The sequence below is a fragment of the Zonotrichia albicollis genome, chromosome 4 (assembly GCF_047830755.1).
Source record: "Zonotrichia albicollis isolate bZonAlb1 chromosome 4, bZonAlb1.hap1, whole genome shotgun sequence".
In the NCBI taxonomy this organism is placed as follows: Eukaryota; Metazoa; Chordata; class Aves; order Passeriformes; family Passerellidae; genus Zonotrichia; species Zonotrichia albicollis.
The window spans coordinates 28,690,791-28,702,285 of record NC_133822.1 but is presented as its reverse complement, the minus strand read 5'-3'; the positions used below and the strand labels follow the sequence as shown (position 1 = coordinate 28,702,285).

Below are 11,495 nucleotides of genomic sequence, written 5' to 3'. Positions count from 1 at the left end.
CAACCTTCAGCTCAGTGCTGAGGACAAAGGCTGCAGCCACAGACTGTGTGTGAGGGGAACAAGTCCATTTCTGTGCCTCACCTAACAGCTGAATGTTTATAGGTCTTCCAGGAAACTTTTAAAAAGAAGGAAAATAGGAGTAAAACCACAATGAAAATAATTTTCTTTACTTGGTGGTCTAGTGATGTTAATGATTGAGGGTGTACAAATCAGAATGGCCCCATGCTACAAAGCAGCCACCCTGTAAGGGCAGGATCCCCTTGTATTAAAAATCAGGATAAGCAGCTGCCCCTCAAACTCACACTGCAAATAAAGCGGTTCCCCACCTGTGAAGCAGCCACCCCACCCCCATGGCACAGCACAGCTATGTGGCTTCTACCTGAAAACAGTGACAGACCCCATGGCACCCCTGATTTTTCTGCATTCACTCCCACACAGAATAAAGTCACAGAGAGCTGCAGAGGAGTGGCTAACCCCACAAAAGAAGAGGAGCTTTTTTAAACTCCCATTGCAGCCTTCTCCATCTATTTGCACTCACACTGTGCAAGTGGACCAAGCCATGAATTCTGGTCTGGCGTGCTGAACGCTGGCCCCACCTGTCTGCTGGGCTGATGATGATGGTGGGACCTGAGCTATAGCCATGTCAAAGTGCCTGCTGAGAACTCGCTCTGCCCTGCATCTCCACTGCCAGGATATTTAAAGCTGTTTTTTTTAATTACAGACTGGCAGCTGAGGAGAGCCTGTGGGTCTGGAAAGGGCTGCTGAGGGCTCCCCCAGCTCTCTATAAGCAGAGGCAATGCTGGCGTAAGCTGGAGGTGCAGCCAGTCCAAAGCCGAAAAACCTGTCCCAAGGTGCAGCTTCCTCAGCTCCTCTCCACCCTGCTCTTTCCTCACACACAGCCATGACGCAGCAGCTGGAGGTAGCAGTTCCTTTCAACCAGCAGGACCTACCCCGCCGGTGTTGGAAAGGGAGGGGTGGTGCTGGTCAGGCAGAGCAGAAGCACGGCTGCCCCATGCATGGCAAGGCGAGGACTAAAGGCCAGCATTAGAACAAGGCATAAAAGGTCAGTTCTCAGCCCCAGCCTGAATTTCTATTGATCCCAAAATTGGCAGTGAGAGAAGAGGAGGCATTCAGCATGCCATGAATAGCTGCCTTGTGGATTCATTTTGTGGGAGCTCCGCATGTGGAAGCCTGTGTCCAGCAGTGGAAAAATCTCACTTAACTGTCTTTGTCACTGCCAGCAGAGTCTGGCAAATGTCTAGAGGTTCTAGGTTCAGTTCAAAGACTGACTTTTGATAGGGTTCAAGGTCCTCACTGCTGGCAGTTCAAATTAGGTAATTTCCTGAGAGCTGCCAAGAGGCAGGAACCGAAGAGGTGGCTATTTTATAATCATAATTATACAACGGCCATAAGCATAAACCACCCCCTAAACATAGAAACCCAACAAAACCCAGTTTGGGCTGTGCTTGCACTCCCCAGCTGGAGCAGCATCTCTCACCCAGGGACAGCAGGCACTCGTCCCCATGGGACATTCCTCATGGGACTCTCAGGTCCCTCTCAGGCAGTTCAGGATGAAAAAGATGCTGGAGCAGTCAGAGGGAGCCTTTGCAGTGTGTTAATCACTGCCTGCAGATGGAGGCTGGCTGGGGAGCAGAGGCTTGCAAATGCCTGCAAGAGAACAGGGCAGGGCTCAGCCTGAACTGCAGGCACACCTCCATGGAAACAGTGCCTGATTTTTATCACTGTGATTTTAGGCCTCACTGCTTTCCCCCCCTCCAGGACAATTGCTTTGAACCCGCCTTCTGCAAGGCTTGCTTGGGCTTGGAGATTTATCTGAAGAAAAATAGTGGAGAGGTACTGGCAGTTCCTAAAAACTGTGTGCAAGCACTTGCTATTCTTTTCTTTTGGTGGGTGGAGAGGGAGAAGTGTAGTCATGACTTAAAGAGCCTGCCAAATAAATCCAGGCTTTTTCTAGCTGGAGCAATTCCTTTAGGAGCTCTTTTGGAAGTCACCCTGTAGGTAACGGCATCCTACCCTTCTGCAAACATCTCTACACCCTCTCTGAGTAAGACTATTAAATGCTGAAACAAGTTTTTGAAGTGTACAAGAGGAAAGCATTTATTCCAACCCTCCCAATGTTTCAGGCCCACCCCTCTTTCCACTGTAGCCAGCTGCTTTCCACACCCTTTCCCCACTTCATGGGCCCACTGTAATGTTTTCCCTGTACTCAATTATGATGCTCATGTGCCAGGGCTGCTGTAAAATCTGTACCACAGATGACTTTCTTAGCTCTATTGTAAAGGAGGAAGACATTTCCCAGCAATAAACTCTGTCTCCCTGGAAAACCAGTCTCTCCCTGCCTTGGTACACTTCTCACAGAGCTGACCACACAGCAAACTTGAGACTCCCTCCATTCCTGAGGCAGGCTAGTTCCAGTTTTCCAAAGTAAGTCTAAAAATCTTCTGGCAAAATTACCTTGCAGATAACAAAATACAGCCTTCCTCAAGACTTCACTGCTACATCCTTCCCTTTAGCCAAACATTTATTTTCTTAAGCTGTTCCAGCTGTTTCCCAGTACAAACTCGCATATTCTGCATGGTGCTCTGCTACAACAAATAAATAGCCACATCTTTTAGTGGTTTGGTTTTATCTGTTCTTATTTTCCTCCCAGCAGCCAAGGGGCACAGCTGAGAGCAGCCTCAGAACAATTCCCATCCCTGGAAGTGTCCAAGGCCAGGTTGGATGGGGCTCTGAGGAACCTGGGATGGCAGAAGCTGTCCCTGCCCATGGCAAGGGGTTGGAAGGAGATGTTTAAGGTCCCTTCCACTCCAAACCATTCTGCAATTTCATGATTTAACAGACTTACAGGCAGTGTTTTATGTTAGTCCTTTACAAGATTTACATTACCAGTTACCTCTTCTACCATCCAAATCCAAGAAAATATCTAGACCAGGATTGCTCATATTCCACAGCTCTTTGCTATCCACAAACACATCCCATAGATACTGTAATATACAGTGTCACATCTGGCCATAAACCACAGCTATTTTAAGCACATTTACAACAAAGAATTAGCAGCACCTATATGTAAAGGAGAAATCTGCTTTTGTTTAGAAACAAAGCTGCTTAAGCCCTCTTTCTTTCTGGAGTGGTTCCTCACATTCCAGATAGGCTTTAAGGTCTTGACATAGCTGCACCTTTGTTTACTGATGGGGAAGGATGACATGGAAAAGAGAGTGTTTTAATTTTCTGTGTTTTCCTCCATCCTATCTTTTCCTCCCAATAGACATGCCATCTCTAGAATAATTTTCCCCTGCTCCTTCTTTTTTTCCCAGCATCAATACTTGCTTCTCTGCTGACCCTCCCTCCACAAGCATTTCACTGGTGTCAGTCACTCCTGCCACAGCTCTGACACTGTCCTAAGTACTGTTTCCCATTCAATATTGTAATCCCTCATTCCTGTTTTCCAGAACAATCTATTTTTTGCCCCTTTTGTCTCCCTGTAATAACCTCACAAGTCACATTCTATTCCTGACTTAACTCAAAAACAGCAACTTGCTCCCTGCTTAGACAGTCAGTGCCACATACTTGGATTTTTAGAGCTACCATTCCTTAGATCCCAATTCTTCAGGAAATTTCATCACAATTGCCCACAGTAAGGGGAAACTTGACGTCATCAATATTCATTACTGAAGCAGTACTCATTCCAGACTAGCCTGCAGGTCTGAGGCTGAGTTTTTGCATCTATAATCCATGATTTGCTTAAAGGAAATCCAGGTTTTGCATCTGTAATCCATGTCCTTGCCTAAAGGAAAGTAATACACAAGTAATAAAGATCAGCTCTTTCCCCTCACATAAAGTAAGAATTACCCATCTGTTGATTCCTCAGACAAGGCCAACCCACATGCAGGAGATGCTCAAAAGGGTAAAAGATTGGGATATAGCACTTATAAACTACATATGGATTGAGGGTGGATATCAGAGAGGCAGAATGTGGCATAAACAGTGTGGGGAAGGCAGCAGCAATGCAAGCTAAAGACTAAATCTCAGGAAACCCCTCCCTAGCTTCTGTGGAATCCAAGAACAGGGGCAGGCATTCACTTCTGGATCTTTAGCTGACCTGGATGCCAGCTGAAGAGCTGCCTCTGCAGCTACTGCCCAAACCTCATGATCTCAGGGATACTGAGCCTACAGCTGTGTTCTCTTCCCCCTAGTTACAACCTACTGGAATTTCTTGGACTCTGCCAAGAGCTGCTGGACTTCAGCCACAGCAGATATTGGCAATCTGAACACATGCACCAGCATCAAAAAGTGTGGCCAGCAGAACCAGGACAGTGATTTTCTCTCTGTACTTGGCACCTCAAATCCCCCATCCATTTTGGGCCCCTCATTTCAATAAAGATATTGGGGTGCTGGAGCATGTCCAGGGAAGGGCAAAAGAATCTAGGACAAAACTCTGATAAGGGGCAACACAGGGAGCTGTGGGGGGCTCAGCCTAGAGAAAAGGAGACTCAGGGGGGACCCTGTGGCCCTACACAACTCCCTGACAGGAGGGGACAGCTGAGGAGGCAGAGAATGTGGGTTGGCTCTGCTCCCAGGGAACAACGACAGGACATGAGGGAATGGCCTCAAGTTGTGCCAGGGAAGATTCAGGTTGGACATCAGGAAGAATTTCACTGGAAGGGCCTATCCAGGGAGAAGTGGTGTTCCCATCCCCCGGAGGTGTCCAAGGAACAAGTGGACACAACACTCAGTGCTCTGGTGTGGTTAACAAGGGGGTGATTGGTCAAAGGTTGGTCTCTACGATCTTGGAGGTCTTTTCCAACCTAAATGATTCTGTGAAAAAGAAGTGAAAAGTCAGCAGTAAACTTTTCTGATGGTTGACAGTGTTTCACTCCAGCTCTTCCAGGTGCCAGGTTCATTTGCATCTCCAGAACTACGCAGCTGACAAAAATGCTACTTCTCAGTTCTGCAAGAACTCAGTGGAGGACACGGCTGCTCTCAAATTCCCATGAGAGATTTTCCCCTCCAGGCTGTCACATATAGCCACAAAAGAAAATAAGACCAACTCCTTTCTGGAGTAATTTCAGTCTCTGCAAGACACACAAAAGCATGATTACCACTTGACATTTTTGATTTTTTTTTTTTTCAAGAAAACAGAACAGTGCAACATGTTACAGAGGAGAGCTGTATGGTTCCCTTAGACAAGTGACAGGGGGTAACACAAAGGTGACAATACATGCATTCATCAGCAGAGCCTGGCACCCACCAATTCTGGTATTTCCCATAATAAATACCAACCTCCTCACAGGAGAAAGAGGGGGAGCAAGCAAGGACTACTCAGAGATATTTGTATTACCCAGAGGACAGAGACCAGAAGTTTCCAAGAACACAGATGAGATTGTACAGTAAGCAAGCACCAGGTACAGTAACAGCACATCAACCTGCTGGTAAGCCCATAGGTAGCCCCCACCAGGAAATATTTCAGAGACAAAAAAAACACTTAAAAGCCATTTAAGAGTAGAAATACTGGACAACTTGGTAATTCTTTAGGCTATGGGTTCCACACTGGTGTCTCTGTTCTCTCCCATTAACTCTCTAAACTGAAACAGGACAGCCTCAACTCTGCAACTGCAGAGCTGGACACTTAACTGCTCATGCAATTTACATTTATTCCACTTAGAAACCTGAGATTTGGCACACGTGTTGTAAGCCCTTGAGACTGCACCTCACTGGCTTTAGGGAAACAAAGCCCCAAGCCAGCCAGTGAAAAAATCCTGAGCACGCACTAGACAATGTGTCCTGCCAGGGGCCCAAGGCCATGCCAGGTGTCAGGGGACAGTTGTGGTAGCAGAGAGGCTGATGTCAGGAAGCCCAGCTGGCCCCAAGGCAGAGCCCAGCCTGGCTGCATCGAGCCACCACTGCCTGCACATGACCTGTGTGACAACCAGCCTTTGCCACTCTCCAGGGAAGTGACAGAAAAAGTGTTACAGCAGTGACATTTTAGGAATGTACTTAAGACATGCTTTCATTCACACACACCAAGGAAGACCACACCTTCCCTGACATGCTCTGACAGCATCTCCCATTCTCTTCCAACATGGGGCACTGGTATAGGAGTGCTTTCCTGCGTTATCCCAAACACTTAACACGTTATGCAACTTCAACTCCTTGCTATGCATCAAACAGTGGGATTAATCAACATAACAATGCCTCTCCCCCACAAACAATACATCTTACTCTTTATTAAGTATCAAATTGTCTCCACATAAATTACAACCAAATTATGTAAGTTTCAAGAAAGTCAGATATTTTATGGACCATGTTTGTCTTGAGTCAGATAAACCTTTATCATTTTAACCTGTAACATAAAAAGCAAACCTACATCAGTACCAAATAAAGCATTAAAAAGGTAACAAATATATAACATTTTAGAAATGCTCTCAGAACATGAAAGTTAATGGTGAGGATTTTTATAGTGCAGGAATCTTGGGTTTGCAGCTCTCAGACCATCTCTCTTTCCCTGCGGATGGCACAGCACAGAACCATACTGAATATCATGCCAACAATCTGGAAAAAAAGCAAACAGATTAGAAATCAGGAAAGCAAAGCATGTGCTTTTATCAGCATGAGAACAAGCTGCTCTTCACAGCCCAGAGGTCACATTTATTCTGTATTTTTACACTTTACTCTGCCATTTCCCACCCCCCAATCCCCAAAGCTCATTCCCAAGAATCCCATTCACCTCAGTACTTGAAAACAGATCACAGAATAGGTCAAGTTGGAAGGGACCCACAAAAATCTTCAAGCCCTGGCACAGCACCAGCAGCTATAAACCACTGCCATATCTCCTAAGAAAGCTTTGATCATCCCAGCATGTACTTTTCTCCAGAGAGGTCAAACAAAAGTGCAAGTTTCTTTAGCAGCCCTGTTATTTCAGCCGTCTAGCAGAGCCTGTAATTGTTATAAAGGAAAGAGAAGAAGAATCCCCAACAGATATTAGGATAAAAACGTGGGCCAGCAACATGACCAATACATCTTCACTCCATATGTACACATATCACTGATAAGATTTCACCATTGCTGAAAGTGCAAGGAGGCAGATCCTAATCCAAAGCAGAAGCAGAAAGGCCAGAGACATCCCAGCCTCTGCATTGCCTCAGGGCCCTGCAGCACACACCCTGATCCTGCTGGGACTTGTCCTCAGTGGAATGGCTTTGTGAGCTGTGGGGCCAGGCACTGCTCTACAAGACTTCTGCTCTGTGTATCCTCTGACCACCCTCTAAATAATCTGGAAACTCACCATCATTACAGCAATGCCAAGTCCAACTGCTCCAATGACATTGAATTTGGATTTGAAGACATCATCAATGGCATCAGGGCAGGACTGAAATGGAACAGATGGCTCATTAGTGTTTTACACACACAAGGTTCATTTGAAGACTCATCTTTTAAAAGCTGCTTTGATCTGGCCTTTACTGTCATATCCTTAAAGAGAGCCAGAGATGGTCCTACACACACAAGAGTTGGTGGAGAAATTTAAATCTACTCTTCAAGTACCTCAGAATTGTTAACAGCACCTTGACTACAGCAGGATTCCCCTCTCAATCTGAACATGCAGTTTATCAGGTTTGGCTTGTTACTAATTGCTGTCAGCACTTCAGATGATGCTCATCCCTTATCAAAAGATATTTAAAGCCACTCCTGATATTGCTAATTGCTACTGTAATTTTGCAGACACCTCATGAACCCACAGTGCATGGGAACAGCAGGACACCTAGGCTAGGATCCATGCCAGCAGCAGATTCATAGAGGGGCCAGTTTAATGTTCCCAGGACAAGGAATTACCTTTGCGTTAAAAAAAAAAAAAAAAGTATAGTCCTTTTCCCAGAACAGACACATGCTGACCAATAAAAAGAACAAGGCACTTTTACAGAAGTATAAATCTTTAAGAGTCTGGTAGCTGGTCGAAGTCTCATCCCAGCTTCTGTCCTGCTTGTTCCAGAAGCAAACATCAGTGAACTACCTTTTTTGTTGCTGTTCCTGATCCAGTCTAGAAAGAAAGACTGAATCTGAGATTAAAGGGATATACTGGTAAGAATGAGTCAATTCAATCAGAGCACCAACACAGCACTGCTTCTTAGAGGTACACTCAATTACATTTCTTTGATCTTGTAATCTATCCACTGTTTTTCTAAAATTGGGAATGGGCATCACAAGATGAAGCTAAAACACAGAATAAAGACAAACAAAATCTGTGTGTGGTCTCAGCTACTCCCACACACTCCAACTCAGACTGCATGAACATGACTAAAGATACAGACTGAACAATCTCATGTGGCCAGATATGTGAACTGTCAATTAAATTGAGAAAACCCCAAGTCATTAACTGAATTCCTGCATGATAAGAACCATAGACAGACTCATACAAACTGTCTTGGAGCATAAAGCAAGACCACAGGATGTTTGTAAGGCAAAGAGGAAGAGAGGTGGTTAAAAACTACAAAAGTTGTTTTCTCCTGTTCTTTGTGGTATACAGGCATCTCTGCAGCAGCACTCCAACAGAGAAACCTGATTCACAGAACTGCCTTCACAGTCACCAACTCACCTGAGCAGGGTACCAATGCCTTACCCCCCTCCCTGTCCTTGCTGAAGCTTCAGACTTGCTCCAACCCCAAACTCTACTTCTCCCTAACAAAGAGGGAGCTGACAGCTCCCAGCAAGCACCAGGAAGATGCACTGAGGAGAAGAGAGCTCTCAAGGCACTGTGAGGGGTTTTTCTTAGGCAAACTTTTGATCTTCCACTGCCCACCCCACCACTGATTCTGTGACACACAGACTGCACGTTTCCTGAGCAAGGTCAGACTTCCTGCTTGCTCTTTCCACAGTAACGGTGGATTTGTTTTCCACAACCAGTCTGATCACAGATACAGACTGACACACCAGTGTGGCATGGGCTTTTCCCACAGACTGGGAGGGTTTCCTGAAGTGTGTTTCTCACTCTACCCACTGGGCAGAGCTGATGGTAAATTACATCAAGCTTTACCTTGATAGAGAATGACTCAGACAGTGTCTTTGCTGGACAAGTGTCCATGTACTGCTGCTCCACAGCTCCAGTAAGGCCACAGCAGTTTAGCTACAACAAAAAACATAAAAGAGACCCAGATTAAGCAATCTTTTTGTTTAGTAATCTGATTAAAAAAAAGGGAAATAATTTACATTAGTTTTCATTACAGACCAAGTCCTGACAACATGACTGCTATAAACCTAATCTTAACGAGCCTTTTTAAAATTAAGGGACAAGGTTCTGAAAGGAAGAGTTAGATCTCCTTAAGTACACACAAAATCATTTTGGCAACTGCCTGTGCTCCTTACAGACACAAGGCCAAACCCCTCACAGAAAAACAAGAAAAAACAAGAAAAACAAGAACTAGTTATTCAGAGGGACAAACAAAAGGCATCCTGAATTCATTTATACTACACAAAAACATCCCTGCAATCTTTGGTTTCTTCTAACTGGTAAAAAATTTGTACAGGGGACTAGGTAGGATGAAGAACAGTGTGAGAAGCAGTTGCATTACTGCCCAGGTTAAGCAGAACCATATACTTACAGTGAACTGAAATGCTTTCAGGGTGTCTCTGGCACTTGTCTGAGTTCTCTTTCTGTAGGTGTCCATGTAGAACTCCTTTAACTCATCAATAATCTAAGGAAAAGTAAAAAGAGTTGTCTATTAATGGTGTGTTAGTGTCATACCTTGTATTAATTATGAAAAACTTGCTTTCAGCAAGTCAGTCATCAAAACTCCTGCAGCCTACAAGACCCATTCTTCTGCCATGTACAAACAGAGGGTGGACAGAAGGCTCACCTGTTTCAGGTGAGAAATAACTGTACACTCACTTTAATAGCCACACCTAAACAGGTAAGACTGCTTCCCCTTCCAAATCGCTGACCTTCTAAGAGGAGCTAGAGAACCAGCTCTTTGCCCACTGGCTGCCCAAAAATATTCCCTATTCTACTGTACCACAGAAGTTACTATATTTTCCCATTGTATAACACAATGTGAGCAGAAAAGCACCACTGGTCACTAAGCATGTGATTTTGAAACAAGACAGAATCTTGACTGCTTGGGAGGGAGAGGCCGTATCAGTCATGCTTCAGGTGCATATACACTCAGCTGTCAGATGACCCAGCTCCTCTCTGGAAGTGGTAAAGCCTCCCAGCCAGCGTGCTTCACCTCACAGCTCAATCAGGTACTCCCTGGAAGGCACCTCTAGCAGGCAACAGCCTCTTGGACTCTGGCTTCCCTGTTACAGTCATGTTTTAATATTACAGTTAGGGGTTTTTTTTGTGTTGTTTTGCTTGAATCAGCCTTTTTCCCTCTCCCCCAAATTCCCTGGGTAATAAGGATTTGACTTGTACTGGTATAGATGTCAGCAGATTGCTGACTGTAGGCACATTCATAGAATCATGGAATGTTTGGGGTCAGAAAGGAACTGTCAAGATCACTTAAGTCCTGCCCCTCTGCCATGGACAGAGACACCTTCCACTAAACCAGGCTGCTCAGCGCCCAATCCAACCTGGCCTTGGACACTTCCAGGAATGGAGCAGCCACAGATTCTCTGGGAAACCTGTTCCAGCATCCCACCACTCCCAACTTTTAAGAGCAACCTACCTTTTCTTTATTTGAAAATCCCCAGATCCCAGCAGCAATTTCAAGGGCAAAAATCACAAAAAGGAAGAAGAAGAACTAGAAAAGAAAGACCATATTATTCATGAAGGCCAGAGCACCACAAACCAGCATCACATATGTACACTGCAAATTTGTCCAGACTTGTGGGAGCTGTCACTCAACCAGGTTGCAGTTGGAGGTCTGAGACATTGGTAACACCAGGAAAAAGGAGACTGGGTCAGCACTTCTTCCCAGGAGCATTGGAAAGTCTGGCAGTGTTCTCCAAGCACCAGTCCCTTCTTTTTGATCAGTGATAATTAAAGCCAATCATCTGTTAACTCCAACTTTGAAGCTGTCTAAGTCATTCAAACACATCACAACAGCTGGCACCAATTCTTTACTATGGTTTGTCACTCCTGTTGCTTTAGGAGTCATTAATTAATTCCTAGCTTGCCACCAACTCCCAGAGAGCTAATAGTCATTTTGTTGTATATCCAACAAAACACAAATGACAGTGTTCTGTCTCTCATTGACTACCAGACCCAAAACACCACTATAATTTAGGAGCACTTTAAAGAGATACTCAGAATTAGAAAGGGCTAGAGGTATAATTTTGCAACAAATAATTGAATTTAGGTTCTTCTGTGACACAGAAGGGAAATTGTTTTTTCAGTGGCAATAGTTGCTGTATTGCACTAAATAGTAAATAGTTTATCTAGCTGTTGTTTTTGCACTGATCACATGGTTTGTCCCATTCTCTGCCCCACCCAGCCCCGGTGGTAAGGTAATGGTTTGTTCCAGGTGTACTCCTCCCCTCACCCCTTC

The 11,495-nt window shown here is 44.9% G+C and overlaps 1 protein-coding gene across 1 annotated transcript in view; it reads right to left on the bottom strand.

The window, feature by feature from the left end:
- Positions 1-6,225: 6,225 nt before the first annotated feature.
- The window catches only part of CD9 (CD9 molecule), a 20,717-nt gene continuing 15,447 nt past the window's right edge, over positions 6,226-11,495 (bottom strand). Inside the window, exons 4-8 of the mRNA XM_074539259.1 lie at positions 10,674-10,748; positions 9,612-9,704; positions 9,047-9,136; positions 7,304-7,387; positions 6,226-6,570 (exon numbers count right to left, since the gene is read on the bottom strand). Of these exons, the coding sequence (XP_074395360.1) occupies positions 6,505-6,570; positions 7,304-7,387; positions 9,047-9,136; positions 9,612-9,704; positions 10,674-10,748 (408 nt within the window). The 3' untranslated portion in view covers positions 6,226-6,504. The remainder of the gene's footprint in view (positions 6,571-7,303; positions 7,388-9,046; positions 9,137-9,611; positions 9,705-10,673; positions 10,749-11,495) is intronic.